General features: G+C 37.7%; 1 protein-coding gene across 5 annotated transcripts in view; it reads left to right on the forward strand.

Moving 5' to 3' along the window:
* The window catches only part of CDK6 (cyclin dependent kinase 6), a 238,151-nt gene that overhangs the window by 56,752 nt on the left and 154,520 nt on the right, over positions 1-26,879 (forward strand). For all 5 annotated transcript variants that reach the window (XR_012432667.1, XM_015447745.4, XM_065542349.2 and 2 more), the window contains one exon: positions 7,390-7,525. Coding sequence is in view for 4 of the 5 variants with exons in the window: in XM_015447745.4 (XP_015303231.1) it covers positions 7,390-7,525 (136 nt within the window). In the remaining variant the exon portion in view is untranslated. The remainder of the gene's footprint in view (positions 1-7,389; positions 7,526-26,879) is intronic.

The following is a 26,879-nucleotide window of genomic DNA, read 5'->3' on the forward strand; positions in this document are numbered from 1 at the left end:
GTCAAAGTTTAATCACAGCAAATAATACAGATTTCCCTTTTATTGTAACCACAATAGAAAGGCAGGGCTTGTGTTTACAAAGCATGTTGTTTGGGAGACCTTTGTAAATTGTAATCTTTGGAAATCCCAAACCTATTGGATGTAATCCCATCCATTAGATGAAGGCAACTTGCCTATGCAATAGTTCCAGAAGAGCAAGTTAAATTGAGAACATGAACAGGAAGTAGTCATTAAGAATTACAATGGGTAGGATGCAGAGTTAATTCACAGAGATATTTTGTTATTAGATAATTACATCACTAGGACAGCTGGAAAGCTGAGTGCTGTGCTGGACTGCAAGCCTTGTTCTCTGCCCTGCAGCTGGCGGGTCAGGACAATAGAGACAGCAAGAGAACTTACTTTGTGGGAGAGTTAGGGGCTTGGCCAACTTAATTGTGAAATGATAACGACCTATCTGCCTTTTTTGGATTGCATTTTGCACAGCTAAACTGAATGCATAGCCTTAGTTAATGCTGATAACCAGTTTGCACTTTTACTTTTTGACCATTCACTTGGATCACATTATGCTAAGCTCTAATGGACAAATATTTAATGGTAATTTTCCTTTCCTTTAAAAGTCATCTGAGATATTTTGTTCATATTCAGTACTTTGTGATTACATTTTTCTTATGGAACTGCTGTCATGTAATTCTTGAAATGGTATTTTTGTCAGGTTACAGATCATCTAGCAAAAAAAAAAAAGGGATTTAGAAAGTCTTAAAATGTTGGTCAATGTAAGGAATCATGCAGTTGAAGTTATTTTCCAGTTTTTTTTTTGAGGCAGAGTCTCGCTCTGTCACCCAGGCTGGAGTGCAGTGGCACAATCTCGGCTCACTGCAAACTCCACCTCCCAGGTTCATGCCATTCTCCTGCCTCAGCCTCCTGAGTAGCTGGGACTACAGGTGCCCGCCACCATGCCCAGCTAATTTTTTTGTATTTTTAATAGAGACGGGGTTTCACCATGTTACCCAGGATGGTCTCGATCTCCTGACCTCATGATCCGCCTGCCTCAGCCTCCCAAAGTGCTGGGATTACAGGCATGAGCCACCACCTCCAGTCTGTTTTCCAGTTTTTACATTCAAATGTTCAGATCTGTCTGACTCTTTTGTTTTACAAGTATAGGAGTTCTAGGTAGCCTAGCCACATTCCTTATTGATTTATATAAATATATTACAGATTGTTTATCTCTAGCCAAATACCAGGGATTTTAATTCATGTTTAGCTCAGTTGTTTTATATGAAACTCATTTGTTATATTAAAGTTTCTGGCCAGGCACAATGGCTCATGCTTGTAATCCCAGCACTTTGGGAGGCCAAGGCAGGCGGATCACTTGAGGTCAGGAGTTCGAGGCCAGCCTGGCCAACATGGTGAAACCCATCCTTACTAAAAATATAAAAATTAACCAGGCATGGTGGCATGTGCCTGTAGTCCCAGCTACTCGGGAAGCTGAGGTAGGAGAATCGCTTGTACCCAGGAGGTTGCAGTGAGCCGAGATTGCACCACTGCACTCCAGCCTGGGCAACAGAGTGAGACTCCATCTTACAAAATAAATAAATAAATAAAAGTAAAGTTTCTGTTTTCTCTGTATTGCCCACCAAAGTGACTATTATTTGATTTGGGGCAATTCCAGAGGGAGTCATTATAGACAGAAAAGCATCATAAATATTATATTTTAACATTTCTAAGATTAATGTTTACAACCGTTGATTCAAAATGCATTTCCTACGCATTGTGACTAATGTAACTGTTAATTTTTACTACAATAATGTTTGCTAACCGTTAATCAGACATAATTTAAGTCAGACAAAATTTCATGGTTTAGTGAAGAGCAATATTTCCCCAGATGTCTTCCATGGAGCACTGGGTCTGTAGGATGTGGATGATGGCTAGCCAGCACTGGAGCCAAAAAAGAGCGTATCTTACAGGCATCCTTAGGACTTTGATGTCCCTTAATGCCATTTGTGAATGTCTTGAGGAGTCTCTAATATGCTCCATTTCCCAAATGAAGTTAGAAATTAAAAAGGATTATTTCCTTGAACCTGGAGGAGTCACTTCTACCTAATACTGTTTTTTAAGAGTATGCAAGTATATACATTAAAATTTACATGAAATGTTCTGCTCTATGGACTGTTACACATCTCTTTAAATAAAATTTCATGTTTTAAAAACTACCGATTGAAATGAGTGCTTTTTCTCTAAGGTTTATTATTTAGGACAATTAATAGTGGCTTCCGTGAGCTCACCTTTCCTATCTTGAGCATCCACTGAAACTGAGGCCTGGAGTCCAGTTGCTGCAGGTGGCATCAATGAGTCTTAATATTTTGAAGAGAGCAGTATAACTCTGAGGAAAGCAACTTGGGTGGGTTAGATGTTATTTTTAAATTGTGTCATGCAAAGAGTGCTTGAAAACGGTTTCAGTGAGAGGAAGCAACAGGGCATACTGCCAGGGTTGTTAGGTAACTTCTAAGACAACGGTCTAGGGGGCAGATGACTTTTTGTTTCAGCAGTGTTTTAGGATCACTTTATTCTCCAGTTATGCCCCCATCAGAATTTTTTTTCTTGTGGAAATTACTATAATATCGTTTATGTATATGATAAACTATAAATGCAGTAAGAACTGGAGTTACTAAAATTACTATTAATTCCAGGTAGTGGTAAGCAATGTAATTTTTTCTTTTTTTCTTTTTCTTTTTTTTTTTTTTTTTTGAGACGGAGTCTCGCTCTGTAGCCCAGGCTGGAGTGCAGTGGCCGGATCTCAGCTCACTGCAAGCTCCGCCTCCCGGGTTCACGCCATTCTCCGGCCTCAGCCTCCCGAGTAGCTGGGACTACAGGCGCTGCCACCTCGCCTGGCTATTTTTTGTATTTCTTAGTAGAGACGGGGTTTCACCGTGTTAGCCAGGATGGTCTCGATCTCCTGACCTCGTGATCCGCCCATCTCGGCCTCCCAAAGTGCTGGGATTACAGGCTTGAGCCACCGCGCCCGGCCAATTTTTTCACTAAATGTATTAATTATAATGCGAAATATTTGTAAAGTAATGTTTCAGAAACACAACTGAAGTGGTCATAGTATGAAACAGCTCTGTGTTTGTATTTGACTTTAGGGACATGCCATTTTTGGTTCACTGCTCTTTTATTTTATTACAAAAATACAAGGTGCAGATATAAAGAAAGTTGGAGATTGTGGAACTCCATTTTCTTCTTCAATAGGAAGAAAAGAGTGAAGTTGTCCAAGTATGTGGATTTAATATCAATAAACTGGCTTTAAAAAGCCTGTGAATAATTGTAGTTATCTTGAATTTTCAAGCCAAAAGAACTGTTTTGATAAACTTTCCACATATTAAATCCATGCATGATAGCAATCATATTTTTAGAGTGTGGAACTTATTATGATTTATGGTACTATCTTTAATAAATCTGTTAGGAATTTTTACTTTATTGGAATAATTTTCCAGAATAAGTAACATTAGGGGAAAATACTAAGTTTAGGAATGGATATTAAAACTTAAAAACCAGAATGTTGGAAGTAGATAAATGTGAGGAAAAAATTTTCAGTGGATTCTGGTTAATTTCAATGGAGTTGTATGACTCACCCCAAACTGCCCATAATTAAAAAGAAGTGTGGATCTGGCTATAAAGTGTGTATAGTTGTTGGTGTTCTGTTTTTTGACCTGCCAGATGTAACCTAATTACAGTAGTGGGGGTTTTTTTTGGTGTTTTTTGTTGTTGTTTATTTGTTTTTAGTTTCCTTTAAAATTTAGTATAGATTCACAGAGAAATACCAAATGTGGGGTCCATAAAGCCCAGAAATGCAGTAGGATGACATGGTGAACCAGCAAGGCATTAAAAGTTTAGCAGAGGTCCTAGGACTACAACCAACAAGGGATGTGAAGGACCTCTTTAAGGAAAACTACAAACCAGTGCTCAAGGATATAAGAGAGGACACAAACAAATGGAAAAATATTCCATGCTCGTGGACACAAAGACTCAGTATTGTGAAAATGGCCATACTGCCTAAAGTAATTTATACATTCAGTGCTATCCCCATCAAGCTGCCATTGACTTTCTTCACAGAATTAGAAAAAAATACTTTAAATTTCATAGGGAACCAAAAAAGAGCCCATATAGCCAAGACAATCCTAAGCAAAAAGAACAAAGCTGGAGGCATCATGCTACCTGACTTCAAACTAGACTACAAGGCTACAATAACCAAAACAGCATGGTACTGGTACCAAAACAAATATATAGACCAATGGAACAAAACAGAAACCTCAGAAATAATGCCACATGGCCGGGCATGGTGGCTCACACCTGTAATCCCAACACTTTAGGAGGCTGAGGTGGGCAGATCTCCTGAGGTCGCGAGTTCCAAGACCAGTCTGACCAACATGAAATAACCCTGTCTCTACTAAAAATACAAAATTAGCTGGGCATGGTGGCCCATGCCTGCAATCCCAGCCACTCGGGTGTGAGTAGTACTCGGGTGAGGCAGGAGAATTGCTTGAACCTGGGAGGCGGAGGTTGTGGTGAGCCAAGATGGTGCCATTGCGCTCCAGCCTGGGCAACAGGAGCGAAACTCCATCACCAAAAAATAAAGAAAAACAAGAAAGAATGCCACATATCTACAACCATCTGATCTTTGACAAACCTGACAAAAACAAGCAATGGGGAAGTGATACCCTATTTAATAAATGATGTTGGGAAAACTGGCTAGCCATATGCAGAAAACTGAAATTGGACCCCTTCCTTACACCTTATACAAAAATTAATTCAAGGTGGATTAAAGACTTAAACGTAAGACCTAAAACCATAAAAACCCTAGAATACCTAGGCAATACCATTCAGGACAGAAGCATGGGCAAAGACTTCATGACTAAAACAACAAAAACAATGGCAACAAAAGCCAAAATTGACAAATGGGATCTAATTAAACTAAAGAGCTTCTGCACAGCAGAAGAAACTATCATCAGTGAACAGGCAACCTACAGAATGGGAGAACATTTTTGCAATCTGTCCATCTGACAGAGGGCTAATATCCAGAATCTACAGGGAACTTAAATTTACAAGAAAGAAACAACCCCATCAAAAAGTGGGTGAAGGATATGAACAGACACTTCTCAAAAGAAGACATTTATGTGGCCAACAAACATATGTAAAAAGAGCTCATCACTGGTCATTAGAGAAATGCAAGTCGAAACCACAATGAGATACCATCTCCTGCCAGTTTGAATGGCAATCATTAAAAAGTCAGGAAACAACAGATGCTGGAGAGGATGTGGAGAAACAGGAATGCTTTTACGCTGTTGGTGAGAGTGTAAATTAGTTCAACCATTGTGGAAGACAGTGTGGCAATTCCTCAAGGATCTAGAACCAGAAATACCATTTGATCTAGCAATCCCATTACTGAGTATATACCCAAAGGATTCTAAATCATTTTACTATAAAGACACATGCACACATATGTTTATTGCAGCACTGTTCACAATAGCAAAGACTTGGAACCAACCCAAATGCCCATCAGTGATAGACTGGATAAAGAAAATGTGGCACATATACATCATGGACTACTATGCAGCTATAAAAAAGGATGTGAGTTCATGCCCTTTGCAGGAACATGGGTGAAGCTGGAAGCCATCATTGTAGCAAATTAACACAGGAACAGAAAACCAAACACCACATGTTCTCACTCATAAGTGGGAGTTGAACAATGAGAACACATGGACATAGGGAGGGGAACATCACACACCAGGCCCTGTTGGGGGTGGGGGGGGGGTGCGGTTAGAGGAGAGATAGCATTAGGGGAAATACCTAATGTAGATGACGGTTGAAGGGTGCAGCAAACCACCATAGCACATGTATACCTGTGTAACAAACCTGCACATTCTGCACATGTATCCCAGAACTTAAAATATAATTTTTAAAAATTAAGGGAGGTAATATATAAGCAGCATAATTGATAGTCAACCCTGTGCATTAGTTATTGGACTCTATGCACATTTATAGTTAGTTTCTTTGAAGAAGGCATTTATTCAATTTTTTTAAAAAAATTAAAGAAAGTAATATGAATAGTATTTTATTAGCTTTTTCTTAGTATTTATATTACATTCTTGTTAAGAAATGTACCTACAGCTTATTTATTTATTTATTTTTTTTTTAAATTTTTTTTTTTTTTGAGACAGAGTCTCGCTCTGCCGCCCAGGCTAGAGTGCAGTGGCGTGATCTTGGCTCACTGCAAGCTCCGCCTCCCGGGTTCACGCCATTCTCCTGCCTCAGCCTCCCGAGTAGCTGGGACTACAGGCGCCTGCCACCTCGCCCGGCTAGTTTTTTTGTATTTTTTAGTAGAGACGGGGTTTCACCGTGTCAGCCAGGATGGTCTCGATCTCCTGACCTCGTGATCCGCCTGTCTCGGCCTCCCAAAGTGCTGGGATTACAGGCTTGAGCCACCGCGCCCGGCCAGCTTATTTATGGGTAGTTTAATTCTTCAAACATTTGTTGAGAATATGTTGTGCTAAATAGTGTACTTTGGTTGAAACTAAAGGAAATTTTGTCCTTTGGCTTGAATATTCTTTTGACTCCTGAAGGCTTAGTTTTTAAAACTTAAATTTCAACTTATTTTAAGATTTTTATGGAAGAAACTGGATTCACCCATCCAAAATATTTGTTAATCTGTTGCTTTATTATTTAAGGGCAATATAGTTTACCAATACAGGTCCCCCTACCCCCGAAAAAGAAAATGTTTAAATTTCACAATGTTGATTAACATAGCTTTGGAATTTTAAAAACTAAGAATGTGTGCCCTTTCCAGGGAATGATTTGACTCAGCAGGATAAGGGCTGTCTTAGAATAAACTAAAAATTTCTCCATATTCCATCATATTTGTTTTCACAGATGTGGTTGTGACACCTTAAATTCCAGGAAAATCTTGATTACAGCCTTCAGCATCTCCAAAGGATGCTCAATCTATCTCTAATAATTCTCAAACTGTGAGCTAAGAAGAAATATATTTTGCCTAGACATCAAGTTTTTGAAATTATCCCCATTGGCAAGTTCTATCTAAGGTCCTAACTAAGAAAACTCTCCAAGCGTTCTTGTGCTCCAATGGCGTTGTTTTCTCATTGTTACTATAGATGTTCTCGTGCTTAACCACACACTCTGAGTTCCCCTCTCCTGAACTTCATATTTTTATTAAAGTATCAGATCTCATTTGGTATTTTTACATATGATCATAAGAAATGATCAACACTGGCCTTTTGTTTTTTCTATTATGAGACCAAATTGAGCAATATGTATAAAACATACAGGTTACTTCTTTGCTTATTGCCACCTACTTAACCTCTTTGTTTTTTCTTCTAGGTTGTTTGATGTGTGCACAGTGTCACGAACAGACAGAGAAACCAAACTAACTTTAGTGTTTGAACATGTCGATCAAGACTTGACCACTTACTTGGATAAAGTTCCAGAGCCTGGAGTGCCCACTGAAACCATAAAGGTATCAAGAATCATCTTCATGTCTTATCAGGCAGTCGACTATTACAGTATGTTAAGCAGTGGCTTTCATTCCTTATGAAAATTTCCAGAATTATGACTTTTAGAATTCAGTATATAGTTTAAAAAATCAAAGAAAATCTTCAAAGATTGGGATATATTCCAGTTCATCAACTAAGTGAGATGTTCAAAATACGGACATATGTATTCTAGTTAGTTAATTTTAGAATTAAGTGGAAAGAAAAACCTTTAGTTCTAATGCATATTAAAATTATTTTAAAATATCTATTTGTACATTGTCAGACCTTAGAAAACATAGTTTAGTAAGTGTAGCTTAGTCTTTCTCTGATGGTTCATTGTCTATGAAGGACATAATTTGAGCATTATTCATGAGCACATTGTGTTTTATGACAACACAACCAATGCTGTGTGAATCTGAAATACTACTTATTAGGTCCTCCTTCTTTCTTCATTTTTCTTATTCATAAAACGTTTATAGGGAAGCCTAAGTAACCAGATACTATGCCAAACTTCTGGGATTCGAAGATGATTGAGCCATGCTTTCTACCCTTAGAGGTCAGTAAACTAGATGCAGTGTATTGACTAGAAGTTCTTCCTACCTTTAAGTCTAATGGAAAATGCTACTGATATAGTTTTGTTGTTATTTGCATTCTGCTTAACTGAACTTCGTAGATCTTTTAGATTTATGCACCTCATGTGCGGGTCTTCATGAAAACCTTTTTGTCTATGTGAATTAGGTAGCTTAGTTAAACAGACTCCTGCCTTATCATTCATTGTTTTGAAATGAGTTATAGAATTCACCATCATTCTAGATAGAAGTTAATAACAAAAAATAGTTTATCTTCTCAACAGAATAAGAAATGTCTTTAGTGATAGCTAAATGACGTTCTCACATACTGATATTTAGAATTTGACATATTGAATAATTTATTCCTTTTGTTTTAGATTAATATTCTGTTTTTTTCCCATGTGGCTCTCCTTAAAGAATCTGGTGCTTAACAATAGTCCCATTTTTTCCTGAGCAGTTTCAAGGACATTAATGCCCTCTAAATGTAGGTATGCCTGATAGTTACCTGTTCTTGACCATCTTCTATCTCTGCACCCCTCTTTCCTCTGGCATTCTATTCTACCCCTGAAGCTTTAGTTCTCTTATGAGTTTGTCAGAAACCCCGTGTTCAGCATGCAGAGCGGGGCATAGTCCTTTTTCTTACACAGTTTTCTAGCCAAATTGGACTGCTCACCATTCTCTTAGTATGATCTGTGATTTTCCACCTTGGTGGCCTTCCTTCTCATGCCATTTCTTTTGCTCCTTCTCACCAAGCTATCTACCTAAATTTTTCAAGTGCCGTCTCAAATGCCATTTGATCAACTCTTACAGCCGGATATAATCTCATGTGCCTTATAACACTTGTTCTATGTATCTCTACCTTTTTATCTTGTTTTCTACCTTTAATTGGGATTTTTTAATGTACAGATCTCATGTATTCAATCATCCTCATGTCCTGACAGTGTCTTACACAATGATTTATACACATAGGTACTAAGTAAATAAGACACATTGTCATACTTTATTTAGATATAAGTATTTTCAAAATTATTTTTAAAATGACTTTCTTTTTTTTTTTTTTTTTTTTTTTTTTTTGAGACGGAGTCTCGCTCTGTCGCCCAGGCTGGAGTGCAGTGGCCAGATCTCAGCTCACTGCAAGCTCCGCCTCCCGGGTTCCCGCCATTCTCCTGCCTCAGCCTCCCGAGTAGCTGGGACCACAGGCGCCGCCACCTCGCCCGGCTAATTTTTTGTGTTTTTAGTAGAGACGGGGTTTCGCCGTGTTAGCCAGGATGGTCTCAATCTCCTGACCTTGTGATCCGCCCGTCTCGGCCTCCCAAAGTGCTGGGATTACAGGCTTGAGCCACCGCGCCCGGCCTAAAATGACTTTAAAAGGCTTTAAACATAGACTATCAAAATAATAATTGATGTTTTCTGATACATTTCTAAGTTCAAAGTTATTTGGGGAGTGTCTTTTTTTTTTAAACAGACAGATGAGGCAACCATGTATTTTATATCTTACATTACCACCTGCATAGATCTTTTGAGCATTGCGTTAAATTCTCTTAGGATATTGGAGGAATCATTTGCAAAGGCATCTGTGCAGTTAAAATGTTGATAAGCCAGAGTGGTTCATTAGACTCAAGTTTGATCGGGCGCGAGTAGAAATTAAGTGGAATGGGGGGGATCTCAAGGGTGAGGGTGGAGGGGCAAGCAGGATAGAAAAAGGTACAGGCAGAATGGTGGTCACCAAAGTAGGAAAGGGGAGGAGAAGATGGCGGGGCAGCTGCTGAGCCAAGATGGAGCTGGAGGCTTGCTAGAAGGAGGTGATTGTTGCCAGAAGCTCTTGAACAAGGTGACATTAAAAGTTAAATGTTTTTTTCTGAGCTTTTTGTCTGTCTCCAGGAAAGGGAATGTCACTTCATTCCGTGTTAAACAGGAGATTGTCCTGGAGGCTGTTAAATTTCTTCAGCCATTAACATCAACACCCCTTGATCCAAATAGGCAGATAAGAGGTGGAGTTGGGGGCAAGGGCCTCTAGTTATTGAAGGTTTGTGGCTAATGGTGTATTGATGTTTTCATAGTAAAATAAACCATAGTCAAATGAAATATTTCAGGCAGTTAACTTATATGTTAGTGGTTAATTGAACATTTTTTGCTAACTTAAAAGCTAATTAGAAGACTCTTTTATCTTCATTCTTAATTTTTAAAAAAAAATCTGAACTATACTAACCTACTTTCTTTCCTTATTAAATATATGATTTTTTAAAAAATAATTTGAGTGTTTGTGATGCTTTAAGGTCATTGTTGAAAACTTGAATAATCATTTAAAAGCATAATAAAACCATCAAATAGATAGTTTTAGGCTGAATGTATAACTGATACAAAATTATTTTTAATCAACACTTGTATCTTTTTTTTCTGTGATTAACTTGCTTTTAAGAATTGGAATGCAGAATAAACAGCTGCTAAGTGGGAGAATCTGAATTCTGGTTAATTGAAATTTTAAAACACACTACCAGAGAACAGAAATATTTTGTTGTTATATAGGCTCATTTATGGGAAGTCTTAATAACTAGATCAAGCAAATATTGTTATTATGAACAACCTATTGGGAACACAGAAATTGATTCTTTATATAGAATGCTGTGTTGTAATAAGAGCTTCTCTGACTATACTTGTACAGATATGTATTGAATATTCACTCTGCATGGAGGGTTCTGTGCTAGGCAGTTCAGGGACACAAAATTGAATTAGGCGTGAGAAAGAGAGGACCTGCCCTGAAGGACCGTTAGAGTATAGAAGAAGAGATAAAATGCAAACACAAGCATGTGGTACATGTTCTGTATGGTTATTTAAGTAGTTTAGGGGTATTTTCAAGTAAAGAACAGACTAATATATAAGTAAGCATGATCTATATTGTGCCAAACTGTTCTTTAAATACTTAAATTTAAATTACTTTTCAAAGGATCCAAATCATAGATATTAATATTGACATTGTCTTGCATAGATTAGAACAAATCATGTTGTTAAATAATTATACATAAGATATTTTATTTTTATTTATTTATTTGAGACAGAGTCTTGCTCTGTCGCCAGGTTGGAGTGCAGTGGTGTGATCTCAACTCACTGCAACCTCTGCCTCCCGGGTTCAAGTGGTTCTCCTGCCCCAGCCTCCTTAGTAGCTAGGATTACAGGCATGCACCACCACACCTGGCTAATTTTTGTATTTTTAGTAGAGTCAGGGTTTCACCATGTTGGTCAGGCTAGTCTCAAACTACTGACCCCGTGATCTGCCCACCTCTTGGCCTGCCAAAGTGCTGGGATTACAGGCGTGAGCTACCATGCCCGGCCAGATATTTTAACATGAAATATATATAAAATAGAAAATCAAAGCAAGACCTCATCTAAGATCGTTGAAGCTCAGGGGATTTTCCTCTACCCACTTTCCTCTACCCAGTGCTGTGTTTTCTGTGGCACTGTTTACCTGTTAACAGGCCACTGAAATTCAGGATATTCTAATGCACATTCAGGACATAAATTGCATTAGTTGGGCAGTACTTGAATAAAACTAGGATGCTCCATGGTGTCTTACTAGATATCATATGGGTAACATCATTCTGCTTATCATTTCATCAACATGTTTGTTAGAAAAGAGCCCATGATGGTCTTATTTTTCCAGCTTACTTATATCACCTACCAATTTTTGAAGGGCATTTAAATGCCATTTGTTTTCAAAAAATAAAAAAGACATCAAACCACACCATAAAGCCATAAGTACTCATAAAGGTTGATAGTTGAGTGAACTCATTGGGGAAACTAATTATTGCATGGTGCTCATGTGGGACTTTAATAAAATACGTTAAGAGTATAGGCCTGAACTGAACATTTTCATTGAGAAGTTGAGAATAAAATAAAATCATAGGTGATTCTTTCCAACATGATTAAATATACCTTATTCTAAAAACAAAATAAGCATACATAGAAATCACCTTCATACTTCATCTTGGGGTTTTCATCACATTATTTAACCTCTTTTCTTGATATCCTTAAGTTGCATCCATTCTTGGTTGACAATGACATTCGCATAAAGCAGCCTGTTGGCTGCTGTCCTGTGAAGTCAACAGATATTCTAATTTTCCCTCATAAGCTTATTGTTGACGTGTCTGGCTTTCCTCTTTCTAATTCAGAATATTATCTTTGAGTCTGTTTACTTGTGGAGGAGTTCAGTGCCATCTTTATTAAATTTTTATTGGCTCATTTGAGATTTAATATTGCCTTCCTGGGTTTCCATGCTGAGATTTATGAGGCAATAATTGACACCTTAATGATTGTGTTATTTTTTCTCTTAGGGTACATGATAAATTCAGAGTATCTATGCTTATATAGCACCTTTTTTTTATTCATGGAGCTTTATGAGGAAAAAAAACGCTCTTAGATTTTTATTTTTTTCGTTCATGCTTTCATCTGCCATTCTAGGAGACAGGGTCAGAAAGAACTGTAAAGAAATTTCCTCACCATTTTTCTTAGTCATTTGTAACAGCCGCCCAGAAAAAGAACTGTACACAGCAAAATATAGATGGGGAGAGACTCTTATGTAAAATATTCTCCTGTACAGGCTTTTCCAAATGTAATGCCCTCTTTTACTAACTCATTCATTTGGTATTTAGACTCATCTGTATAATACATTAATCTTTTCTAGGATATGACCTGGCTTCTCAACTATTTTATAAACTCTTTGAAAACCTAGAATTATTCTGTGGACATTCTGTGCGTGAAACTGCATGTAACATGTTTGATTAAAAAAAAAATGTTTGATGCAATTGGCAGTATAGTTTCACAAGTTTGAGGCACTGAAAGGTCACACAAAAGAACAGCAGCCTCAAAAATAGGACAGGGTTCTTTGAGCTCAAGACCATATGGCCTCTTTTGATGATTCAATCTTGGAATAAAATTTTTTTTATTTATGTATCTTTATGATAAATGAATTCTATAGAGCTTGAGAGGGCCAGAAAAGCTCCACGTTCATGTCTGTGTAGGTCGTTTTCTCTGTGAATTAGATTTCATTTTATCTTCAATTGAATGTTTTTTAGAGTTTTCTATTGGTTGTAATATTCTCAGTAAGAGATAAAACACACTATTAGGTTTATTTTACAAAACCCAGACTTCAGAGACTGACACACACTGTTAATAGCACCTGTTTTCTGCCTCTGGGAAATATCTGTTCTCATGAATAATATCTGCTTGCAGTAAACAGTGGCTCTGATGTCAGTATGGGATGCCCAGGGCTGATTCATCTTTCTCAGTTTGACATAATGCAAAGTGACTGACTGGTCCCTGTACTGCAGATGAGGAAAGTCTCTCAGATCTTCTTCTCTTCTCACTCCTAAAGGAATCAAGCCATGGCCCCTCTTAGTTCCTGGTGGTCTCCATTTTGCCTGAATTACGAGCAGGTGATTTGTCTCATCTTTGCAGGACACAGAGCAAATTAACATGAAAATATCGCTTCCCAGAAAACAAGGCAGGCTTGAATGCCCTGTCGCTGCTGGTCATTAGCCATCTGCCACCGACACTCATACTCTGTTTATCACATTTGAAATTCAGAGCAGATGTTGCATAATAAGGTGATCCCAAAAACAAGGCAAGAAATTCAAAGAACAAATACTCTACCATAATGATAAAGATCTTGGAAGGAAATTTTTTTCAATCTAATATCATAGCTGCACTAATTGAATAGACCATGTTTTTAAAAACACACACACACACACACATCTTTCCTGGTATTTGATGCAAACTACTTTTCATAGTAACAGGAAATAATTTTAAAAAGAAAATACATTTGTGAAAGATACCTGAGAGGACTGTTCAATAAAATCTCTTTAAAGAAGCAAAGTCGAATGTTGGAATAACATAGTTCTGGTGTAAAAGACGTCATAGATCAGTGATGCCATCTTTTACTGTAAGATGGGCCTTAACCTAATGCAATTTAACTTAAAATAGTTCACTCCTCACAGTATAGTGGATCTTTCAAGGCTCTTAACTTGCCAATGTGGTTTCCCAGTTTATTTTCTTCTTGGCACTCAAGACCCTATGTTTTCTATATCCTTTCTTTTCACTCTCTACCCCCCTACAAACTCCCACCACCGCTATCAGCCTCCCACGTCTAGCATCCCTCGACTCTCCAGAACTCTGCCCCAGCTTCCCCTGGCTTTAAGCTCTCTCCAACCTGAGTCCCAAGATTCTTTCATTTTTAGTTCTTCTGCCTTTCTCCATTAATGTAGCTTTTTACAGGATTGGCTATTATAGTGTTTTACCTAGTTGATTTATGCACAATTGTAGACCCTTATTATCCCTTATTCAAAGTATATCATTTATAGTATATTAACTATGGTGTGTAGAGGCATTGTTTTTTTAAAAACAGGCATCTAAACTTTTACCAGGAATGTGACCCATATTCTGTGGAAGACCAGCTTTTAATATAGTCTTTTGACTCCAAAGAAATATTTTCTCCACAGAACCACAACTTTACTGCCCCTCCCCACTCCGCATCCCTCTGCCCCCACATATACTGAGACTTTTGAGATTTGGGTTTTTTTTTAAAAGACTGTGCTGCTAAGCAGAAATTAAGCGACAACCTCAGAGTAGACAGGGGGATAAATCAAAGCAGTGGCAGCAGCTGACCACTGAGTGGAACAAGAGAGATGATTTGAAGGATGGAAGGATAATGAATCAATACTGAGTATATTCCAAATTCAGGGGGAAAGGTAGAGTGAGTGAGCTCTAACAACTGTGGGAGTTTATACTACTAAACTCAGAAGCCCAAATCTAAAGTGTAGAGAGAAATAAAATCTTCAGTGTAATCTTTCTAATTAGTAAGATTTCAGTGTAATCTTACTGTAATCTTACTAATAATTTCATTTGTTTCCCCCTGCTCCAATCAGAAACATACATATTGTGCTTTCAAGTATCTTTCATTCCAAGGGAAAACTCACTAACTCAAGCAACTTCTTAAAGGAGAACAATTTTATGCAGTCCAGATTCTGAAGACTCTCAGAAACAAATCCTTTTGCAAATTCCTAACCCTTATGGTAGCTGAAAATATCAGAAGAGAAAGAGGACAGAATTATGCAGGTATATGATATTCTAATAGCAAATATAACAGTTATTTAGTGGGATTTTAAAAGTCTCCAACCCTATAAAAAGCAACATTAATGTAAAAGGGCAGCAGATAGGAAATATGGGTTTAAGAAAAGCTAGTTTCTGTCTAAAGGTACTGTAAGACTGACTCACTAAATAAATAATGACTCACTAAATAGGCAAATGACACTTAGATTCAGCTAATAACAGATAAGTTGGAATCTCTTTAGAAAGTGCTTCCTCACCCTAGGCATTGAATCTGTTTACAGAGTCCATTAAAACTTGCAGATAGTATATACCCATTTATATCACCATGGCAACGGATAGCCGAGTGCTCTTCTGCGTAGAAGGAAGGATATTTCTCATCTAAATTTAGCCTGTGTTAAACTCCTTGGTTGCAGTCTCTTTTTTTGGCTCTTCTTCCTCTAAACATTGGAACATCCAAGGCTTCACTGTCAGCCTTCTTCTTTTCCTTGGCTATGCTTTCTAATCAAGTGATGTCATTTAGTCCAGAATCTTCAAATACCTATTCTCCTCTCCCACATGCTCTTGGTACAGATAGTCAGTTAACCATGTAAAACATTGACTGAGAATCCTCTGCCCAACTCAAGCCTTCCCTATCTGCCCAGTTGTTTGAGCACCAAGCTTAGGCATAATTCTTGATTTTTTGCTTTCCTTCACAGTCTTCATCTAATCCATCAGTAAGTGCTTTTGGTGTTATCCCCAAAAGATATCCCCAATCTGACTACTTCTCAGTATCTTCATTGCTATAGCTCTAGTTTAACCCATTAACCAGCTTCCTAACTCAACATGCCACTGCCGTTCCTGCCCCTTTATGGACCATCCTCTGTTTAACAACCAGAGGGACCTTATTAAAGCAGAAATAAAATTCTCTAACTCCCCTACTGAAAACTTAGCTCCAGTGGTTTCTCATGACCTATAGAATAACATCAGAAGTCCTACATGATCTAGTGCTCCCCACCCCCCATCCCCACCCCCTGCCTTTCCGATCTGCCTCCACCCTTCCGTGGGCCCACGGTTCTCCAGCCACAGTGGCCTTCTTTCTGTTCCTCCAGCGTGCTTTTGCTCAGCATGTGTCCGTGCTGATTTTTCATCTGTTTGGAATGCTCTACACCCTCTAGTTCATGTCATGTCTTCATCATTCCTTCTGTGACCCTCTCAGCTACAACTCCACATCTAGTAGTAATTTATCACATTACACCACATTATCCTATTTTATCTTCTTCATAGCACTTAGCTGAAATTATCTCATTTATTTTTTATGTTTGTTTTTTAATCTTTCCCAACGAGGTGAGACTTTAGTCAAGACTCTAGTCCGTTGCTCTAGCTCCATGGTCAGCATACTGCCTGGAACATAGGGGATCCTCAAACACGTGTTTGTGACTGTACTAGGTGTTTACCTGTTAATTAACTCAGAAATGTAGTCATCAATACCACCATTGTATAAGTGAGGAGATGGTACTTTTCCAAGGATAAAATTTTTAAATATTTATATTACAGAAAAATAAGCTGAAGGTATACCATATCTCGGCACATTCACTTTGCATTTGCGCATTCCGTTCTTTGTGGTGGGCCAGGACACTGGGATTATCTATGTTGTAGCTAAGAATTTGGCTTGGTTTAGACATAGTCTAAAACCAATAACTGATCCCGCCAAAACTATAAGGTATTTTCTCTTTAAAATAGTACTGACTAATTCCAAAAATACTAACTGAATTCCAGAAATTGTTCTTCCCCAAGGTGGGATGCGTAAATATATTTTATACCAAGGATGGAGAACCAAGTTCAGTGAAGAGACTGATTGATGTCATGAATCTTAGATCCTGTTCTCATATCTCAGGAGTGTATATCTAAAAAATAATTTTGTAGTGACACATGTTTTTCACTTTAAAATTGCGTTCCATATATCCCAATTGTATGCAGTCTTCCCCATCCCCATCACGAGAACTAGAAACTTCAAAGGAATAAGTTATCTTTTAAAATCTTTAAAATACTATACTATATTTATTCATTTGAATTTTATTCTTACCCAGAAATTTCAGATGCCCATATGTATTGTGGAGTTTGTAAGTTGAAAAAAAGGACCGCTCTACTAGAGCAATTGCCAACAATTTGCAATATTATCATTGTGAAATTTTAAATTAGAGAAAGGCATACAAAGTAGGTATCCATCAGTTATCTGAGATAGTATCTTATTCCTCATTCCTAAGCAAGGTGGAAAAAATTAAACAATCCTTTCATTGCAGTTAAGAAAGTAATTACTGGTTCTAGTAAATATTTGTTGAATGAATATGTGCTTTCACAAAAAGTTGTATAATGAAGCCTTGCAAACCCCATAGTGCCAGTTATGAGAATCTGGTGTCTTCAGCATATTGAATAATGTTGTAGTTACTGTCATTCTGTTTTTCTTCTTTCTTATCATCACCCTCTAAGAGCGTGATGTCCTGAAAGATTGATTCTTACAGTAAGTCAAATGAGGAGAGGTTGACCTGAATACGGATTCTTATATTTAATCAAGGACTTAGCATCTGGGCACTGTGACACTTGGAGTTTTAGGAAGTAAAGAGAATTCCTTGAATGTCAGAAATGACAAAGTGGGCTGGGCACAGTGACTCACACCTGTTATCCCAACACTCTAGGAGGCCACGGAGGATGCATCACTTGAGCCCAGGAGTTCGACAATATGGCAAAACATGGAGAAACCCTGTCTTGACAAAAAATACAAAAATTAGCCAGGTGTTGTCGTGTGTACCTGTAGTCCCAGCTGCTCAGGAGACTGAGGTGGGAGGATTGCTTGAGCCTGGGAGATTCAGGGTGCAGTGAACCATGATCACACCTCTGCACAGCAGCCTGGGTGACAGAGCACAAGACCTTGCCTCAAAAAAAAAAAAAAAAAAAAGGCCGGGCGCGGTGGCTCAAGCCTGTAATCCCAGCACTTTGGGAGGCCGAGATGGGCGGATCACGAGGTCAGGAGATCGAGAGACCATCCCGGCTAACACGGTGAAACCCCGTCTCTACTAAAAAATACAAAAAAACTAGCCGGGCGAGGTGGCGGGCGCTTGTAGTCCCAGCTACTCGGGAGGCTGAGGCAGGAGAATGGCGTAAACCCGGGAGGCGGAGCTTGCAGTGAGCTGAGATCCGGCCACTGCACTCCAGCCTGGGTGACAGAGCAAGACTCCGTCTCAAAAAAAAAAAAAAAAAAGACAAATAAACCTTGACTACTACCATGTAATGGTTAGATTAATTAGGATGCCTGGAAAATGAACTAAACCCAACAGATTTTTTTTTAACCCAACAGATTTTGCAAAAATGAGTAACCATCTATTAAAGGGTTGATAAAGGCTTTGTAAACACCGTGCTCTGTTTCTCCAAGTGTGGTCAGTGAATCACCTGCATCACCACCACCTGGGGTGCTCACTTAACATGACAATCCTGCCCTGATTCCTCATTGTCAAACATAGTCTCAGGAGGGAGTTTCTAATAAGTACCCTCTGGTGACAACAGACACTGTGGCTTAAGACATATTCCCCCCGCAGTATGTCATATGACACAAGTGGGAAATGGAAAACATCTCCCTTACGTTCTGAGATGACTCACACCTCTGGAATATTTGCTTGCCTGTGCATTGGTAACCCCAGCCAATCAGTAGGTTTAGGCAATCTAAGCCCAGGTGAAATCAGGTGTGGTGCTTTCACTAACGTCATTCATATGTACGAAACTTGTTTAAAGGCACTGAAGTTTTATTCCTTAAAATGTTCTATTGAAAAACACTTACTGATTAATAGGAGATATAAATTAAAGAGAGCTTAGGAATAGGAGAATTCCAACTAAAAATTTTTAAGCCACACAGAAATCTTCCCTTTAAATAGTGTTCATCACTCATTCATGATTTGACCTTTGAAAGTTGCTTTTTGTTTCATATACACTAATGATTTCACAGTTCTCTAGGGTCTTAAATTAGTAAACCATTACCAGACTTGCAAGTATAATGGATCAGAATTCTTACTCCTGTTTTATTGGTAAGGAACCAAAACTAAATGAAATTTAAATAGATCATAGTCATAGGTTTTTAGTGCTGACACCAATGTGGCTAAACCTAGTACTCTAAGGCTCATACGTTGAAAGCCATGAGTACTGAAAATCTCATTTTCTTCTAATTGTCTTTCTAAGCCTTTAGCAAATTTAAGCTAGCAGTTTTGCTGATTTTTATATTACCATTGTTCACTGTTGTCACTGACCATACTTGTTAATTTTTTCTTTCTTGGCCAGAACCAAAGAAAATATTTATCGTTCTACCGTAGTATAGTCACACCACTTTTAGATTAGAATGTTAAACCAAATGTAGCCGAGATTGGGGACTGCAAGGCATAAAAATTATGTTTAGGAACTGCAACATTAAAAGGTAAGTTTACTATTAAGCAATCAGATTTAGATCAATCTGGAAATGGCTATCCTCAATTTAAGATGTTCTAGGAATATGGTTAGTATGGAATGAACACTTGTTGAAATTTTAATTTCACTAATATATCATATGTTAATATTTAAGTCTGGAACTGAGAAATTCACCATTACTCATAACTGAAGACTTGAAATGTTTGTTGAGACTAAGATGGTATAAAAGATATGAGTGTGGGCCCTGCTTCCCTTTGCTTCCTTCCTCTACCAAAATATATTCCAGGTCAGGAGGATGGGGTTCAGAATAGGCGAGAAATAGGTTGGTGATCACAGGAAGAGAATTGGTTGAATGGGTCACAGAAAAGGAGAGATTTATTTACCATAAATAAACCCAAAAAAGTGCTTTTTTAAAAAGCATGTGATTATGCTGAGTGTAAGTGCCTGAAACATTACATGCTAATTCTTGTCCCCCCCATTATGATTATTACTCTGATCAAAGCAATTGATCTTGTAAACCTGAAGTCTTTTAATATTTCAACCAGAAACTAAAGATGAGTTGTTTTATATATTTAATACAAAACGATGTAAATCAAAATAAACACCACAAAGGGACATAAATACCAATTAGGTTTTGTCTTTGACATCATCTTTTCTTAATATTGCCACTATACTAACAGCCCATGATATGTGTCTTATCTTTGCTGTAAGATCCTAATAAAAACACTTGGGAACTTGGAAGGAAGTAAAACACAAATTACGTTAGAGCGAATTAAGAAAAAGAGTTGCATTTTGGTATCCTCCCAAGTGGGGAGATTTATGAGAGCATCACACATCAAGAGAAAGGACTTCTCTTCTGTTTCAACTCCACCATCACTTTCTCCACAGTTTCACTGGACCTCTTACTTTATTTATCACCAAGTTCTATAATTAACATATGGTTCATGTTATTGATTTCTCAGGTTTCAAAGTAAAATAAATTGAGCTTTCTTCCACATTTAGAATATACAGTTTTTTTAAGGAACTCTAAACAAAGACACGCATTATTTGTAAGTTGGAGAGCAGCTGCCAGAAAACAGAAAATTAGGAATGGAGTCATGAGTGAAATAATGGAGATACTGTTCAGAGGTAACCCTTTGTGCAGCAGGAAATTTTCCTTAGAAAAGAAGACAGCTGAGTTTGCTTATAAATTTTGCTAGAAACAGGCCTGATTTAGTAACATTTAGTGCTGGTTAGGAGGCTGAAGACAACACTTTCAGCTTTGGATACCACGTGAGTGGCCTGTTTTATATTTTGTACACAGTCTAAATACTTTATAGTTTCAAAAGGTATGTGTGTAGGGGAGAGCTATTACTAATTTTTTAAATGATACAATAATATGTAAACAAATATCAGATCTGAGAGTAGAGTTTTCTAAGTGCAAAACAGTAGAAAATGTCACAAAGGAAATGATTCATGCACTAGACTATAAAAATTTTAAACTTAAAATATAAATAAAGCTAAAAAGCAAATGATAAAATATTTGAAAAAGTATGGCAAAGGTTTAGTGTCCTTAATATATAAAAAGCTCTTACAAACCACTAAGAAAAAGATTACCCAATTTAGATATGGATAAGAACATGAACAAATTTGCAAAGACGTACATATATACAGAATGCTGGTAGACATGGGAAATGCTCAACCTCCCAAATAATTAGAGAAATGAACAATAAAAATGTATCACAGGGGATGATTAAATACATTATGAAAATTTATCTAACAAAATGAATACATCTCACAGGATGATTTTTCAAAAAATCTCATATTTTTGAAGAATAATTGCCTAAAGAAATACAAGATCCAAATTATATATACAATATGATCCCATTTGGGGAATATATTTCAAATACATATATTAAGAAACTAGCCTGAAATACACCAAAATACTAACAGTATATATCTCTGTCAAGGTATTATGGGTTCCTTATAATTTATTGTTTACAATGAGCTAGTGCCATACAACATTAAACCCTTTAATATTCCCAATAATTAACTGGTTTTGCCCTACAAAAATGACAGTTTCATATAATTCAACTCAATATTTTTATAATCCAACAAAAGGGTGTTTTAACATACATCTTAATGGGGAATGCCCTCTATTCCAGAAAAGTTGAAGTTCTCACATCTGAATCTTTTCTTTATAGCCCAACATAAGAATTAACAACATGGTATCACTTCCTTTGCTCTTAGGCAACACAAGGGGACAGGTTTTGTAAAATAATCAGTGTGTATACATTAAAAACATCAGTACATGTTTACTGATGATGATGATATTGATAAAATAGCAAACATTGAAGGACTAGGAAAAATGATATGATAAGTTTTCTAATGAGATTTATTGACACCATTGTTATCTCCTTTAATCTTACAAACATTTTACCATTAAATAGTATAATTGGGCTATGGAGAAATTTCACTTGATTGTAAATGGAAGCAATTGCTGATGAGTAGTAAATTTTTAAATCAATGTCTACGTATAGAAGACAGTAGAGTTGCAAGCCTATTTTTACTACAATGGCAGGCACTGGTACAGGGATTTCTTTAACAATCTCTAGGCTTTCAGTACTTTTAAAATCCTGGATTGGCAGGTACAGGGAGATTGTCCATGAATCGATAAGATATTATGAATGCAGAATTGGTTTAATGAAGCAGTGTTAGATGTCTTTCCAGTTTTTCTTGAAACAAAATGTTTAATTTGAGACTTGAAATGTTAACAGCAATCTTCATTGTATGTGCATGGCCATACAGCAACATGTTTGTATATAACTCCACTGTTCACTCAAGGGCAAAATACATTTCTTTCAAATTAAATGGGATAAAAGGGGAAAGTGATGCCAGACAAAGGGAATTTGTGTGTATGTTTATTTTTTTTTAAGCTTTTTTTTTTGGCTTAAAGTCTGTTGTTCCATTCTACTGTGGCCTTTTGAAAGTATGAAGGTGAAAATAGACCAATATGGATGACAGAAAAGGAAAACTGCTGAGGACACATCACTTGCAGAAAGATAAATACCCATAGTGTTGGTAATGCCCCTGTTGGATTTAGAAAACTGGTACCACCAAACACATTTTTTAAAAAAATAGCTTTTATCCCAGACCAAATCATTTCTATAGTAGCTAAAATTGCTGTGTTCCAGACTCATCCTGTGAGCCCATATGCCATCAAAGCAGATGCACTTAAGGTGGAGGAGCAAGCCCTGATGCTAATCTGAAACACAGGTTAAAGGAGAGTCCCATTTCACTAGTACAGAAACCACTAAGCTTTTTTTCCTCCAGCCAAAATAACAAAGTCCTAGCCTTTGGTGATTGATGAGCATGTTGCCAGGGGAAATGGACTGGAAAATCATCGCCTTGTCTTTTACTTGCCACAGGAAAGCCATAACAGAGATCTCTATTCTTCTTGTTCTGATAAGAGACCCAAGGAAGCATGAAGAAGGGCTGAGAAGCCTGGGCATGTGTTATATCCAGCTGCTTGCTGGATTGCCTTTTAAAATACAATTCATAGTTCCCTTACTCACAAATAGAACATGTGGATATTTGGCTAGCCTCTGACAAGTCATGCAGTTTTTTAACCACAACTTCAGCAAAGTTTTGGGATATAAAATCAGTGTACCAAAATCGTTAGCATTCCTATACACCACCAACAGCCAAGCCAAGAGCCAAATCAGGAAGGCCAGATCCTATTCACAATTGACACAAAAAGAATAAAATACCTAGGAATACAGCTAACCAGGGAGGTGAAAAATCTCTACAATGAAAATTACAAAATACTGCTCAAAGAAATCAGAGATGACACAAACAAATGGAAACACATCCCATGCTCATGGATAGGAAGAATTGATATCACTAAAATGGACATACTGCCCAAAGCAATTTACAGAATCAGTGCTATTCCTATTAAACTACCAAAGATGTTCTTCACAGAACTAGGAAAAAAACTGTTTAAAAATTCATATGGAATCAAAACAGATCCTGAATAGCGAAGGCAATCCTAAGCAAAAAGAACAAAGCTGGAGGTATCATGCTACTCAACTTCAAATGATACTATAGGGCTGCAGTAACCAAAGCAGCATGGTACTGGTACAAAAACAGACACATAGGCCAATGCAACAGAATAGAGAGCCCAGAAATGAGGCCACACACATATGACCATCTGCCCTTCCACAAACCTGACAAAAACAAGCAATGGGGAAAGGATTCCCTATTCAGTAAAGGGTTCTGGAATAACTGGCTAGCCATATGCAGAAGATTGAAACTAGACCCCTTCCTTACATCATATACAAAAATCAACTCAAGAGGGATTAAAGACTTACATGTAAAACCCAAAACTATAAAAACCCTGGAAGACAACCTAGGCAATACCATCCTAGACATAGGAATGGGCAAAGATTTCATGACAAAGACACCAAAAGCAAAAATTGACAAGTGATACCTAATTAAGTTTATGAGTTCTGCATAGCAAAAGAAACTATCAACAGAGTAAACAGACAACAACCTACAGAGTGGGAGAAAATATTTGCAAACTGTGTGTCTGACAAAGGTGTAATATCCAGCATCTATGAGGAAATTAAACAAATTTACAAGATAAAAAAAAGCTTTAAAAAGTGGGCAAAGGATATGAACAGACACTTTTCAAAAGATGGCATACATACGGTCAATAAGCATATTTTTAAAAAGCTTAATATCACTGATCGTTAGAGAAATGCAGACCAAACCCACAATGAGATACCATCTCACACCAGTCAGAATGGCTACTATTAAAAAGTCAAAAAATCGCAGATGCTGGCAAGGTTGTGGAGAAAAGGGAACACTATACACTGTTGATGGGAGTGTAAATTAGTTCAACCATTGTGGAAATCAGTGTGGCAGTTCCTCAAAGAGGCAAAAGCAGAACTACCATTCGACCCAGCAATCCCTTTACCGGGTATATACCCAGAGGAATAATGAATCATTCTACCATAAAGACACATGCATGTGAATGTTCATTGCAGCACTATTCATCATAACAAAGACATGAAATCAACCTAAATGCCCATCGGTGACAGACTGGATAAAGAAAATATGGCTCATATACACCATGGAATACTATACAGCCATAAAAATGAACAAGTTCATGTCTTTTGCAGGAACATGGATAGAGCTGGAGGCCATTATCCTTAGCAAACTAATGAGGGAACAGAAAACCAAATACCTTATGTCCTCACTTGTAAGTGGGAGCTAAATGATGAGAACTTATGAACACAAAGAAGGGAACAACAGACACTGGGGTGTACTTGAGGGTGGAAGGTAGGAGAAGGGAGAGAAGCAGAAAAGGTAACTGTTCAGTACTGGGCTTAATACCTGGGTGATGAAATAATCTGTACAACAAACTCCTGAGACATAAGTTTACCTGTATAAAAAATCTTAACATTGTATCCCCAAACCTAAAATAAAAGTTAAAAATCAATATTACAGTACTTTGTTATTAGAAAGCACAGATCCTTAAAGACTATATTAGTAGTGAACATTTTTAAAAGGCTCAGGTTGCATTATATAGTGTATTTTGGAAATGTATTTGATAAAGAGGTTAACATTTCCAATTCCATGACTTCTTCCTTTGTGTTTTTTTCCAGGCCTGTGTTTCAGTTCTGGGTTAGAAACATTTTAAACCTTTCCTAAATTCAGTAGCTCTCTCACAAATTATATTTAGAGAAATAACAGCCCATCCACCAAAGTTATTCCCAGATCCCTTATCCATTGGAGGTTGGTATGCATACTCCATTTCTTCCTCCTGTGGTCTTGTGCTTCTTGCCCAATTGAAATGGAGAATTTTGTTAATCCCATTTGTTGTTGGAAAGATAGATTGCCTGTCCCTTTAACAGGATGGCCAAAGAATGACCATCCTGAGCCCACCACTCTAACGTTGCTTTGGAAGAATTCTCCTGGAAGTAAAAGCACACATCTTCCTTCTATTAATACCAACAGTGAACCTGATACAACTCTTTAAGTTATTGCATTCTCTTCTCTTTTATTCTCCAACAAATGAGAGGCCTGTCTAACCTAGATCAAAACCTACATTGTTCATTCACTGAATTCCCTGGTTTCTGTGAGGGTTCCTTATTTTCCCAGAAACTGGGTATAGCCGATTCACATCAACTGGTACACAGTAAAACTTTGAATTGAAGAAAAAGTGAATTAAATAGATTCTTGCTTTTATGAGCTCCTCCACTACTTTAGAGCAGCAAAATTTCACTACATGCCATGCCCAGCCGCAAAATTGAGGAGCCTGTTTGTTGTGCATTTTTGAAATGGCCTTAGGGCTTCCCAAATTTGTTGTAAAACTCTTACCAATGTAATTTTCCCATTACACCTTTCCCCCTTTTCTCCTTAAACTTGAGTTTTGAGTTATACACAAGATCATAGTTAGGTGAGTTTTTTGCTCTTTTTTTTTTTGCAATTTTACATGCCTCTGTTCACTCATCTGTGCCGAAATTAGCAGGGTATAATCTATAACAGAGCCACCATTTTAAGTGACCGCCAGCTGAGTTTGATCCCTTATTATATTAAAGGGAGAAAGTGGACTTTGCCAAGGTTGGGGCAGATTCTCCAACCTTGCAAAACGTTGTGGGCAATTAATGGGCTTGAACATGAGATTCTTTTGTGTGTATGTTTGTATGTGCACTTGTATGTGCAAGAAAGAGTGAAAGAGATACCATGCATAGAATTTTTAAACCAGGCAGCTCTGTGGTAGTTAGCTAGAGGCAAGAGATACCCTGTTGGCTCCCAGACCTTCCTGGAAGCTGACTGTTGGAAAAGACTCCTTGGAGATAAATCTCACGTGATTCCCTTTTGCCTGAATGGTATCCGCAGCCCAACTTATACCTTAGGAGGCTTTGGAAGAGGAATACTTTTTATATCTAATGCTCTTTGGAGATTGGAGTCCTGCAGCAATTTGCCACTCAGGAAAATAAACTAGCATATTAACTCCCAGCAAATGCCACCTCCTTGGTTTGAAGCGGTTTGTAAAGCATTTTCTTCCTGGTTTGTGCGCACCACATTGTTTCAGCTCCTCTCATCACTGACCAGCTGGCTTGTTGGTGAATAGAGCTGTGGGCCCCTCGCCATGTTTCATGTGAGGTCTTGGCTGGGTGGCAAACAGGCAGCCTGTAGCCAGTGTCAGCAATTCAGGAGGAATTGGCACAGCAGTGTCCCCATTAATTTCTGCTTG

Source organism: Macaca fascicularis, chromosome 3, assembly GCF_037993035.2.
Source record: "Macaca fascicularis isolate 582-1 chromosome 3, T2T-MFA8v1.1".
In the NCBI taxonomy this organism is placed as follows: Eukaryota; Metazoa; Chordata; class Mammalia; order Primates; family Cercopithecidae; genus Macaca; species Macaca fascicularis.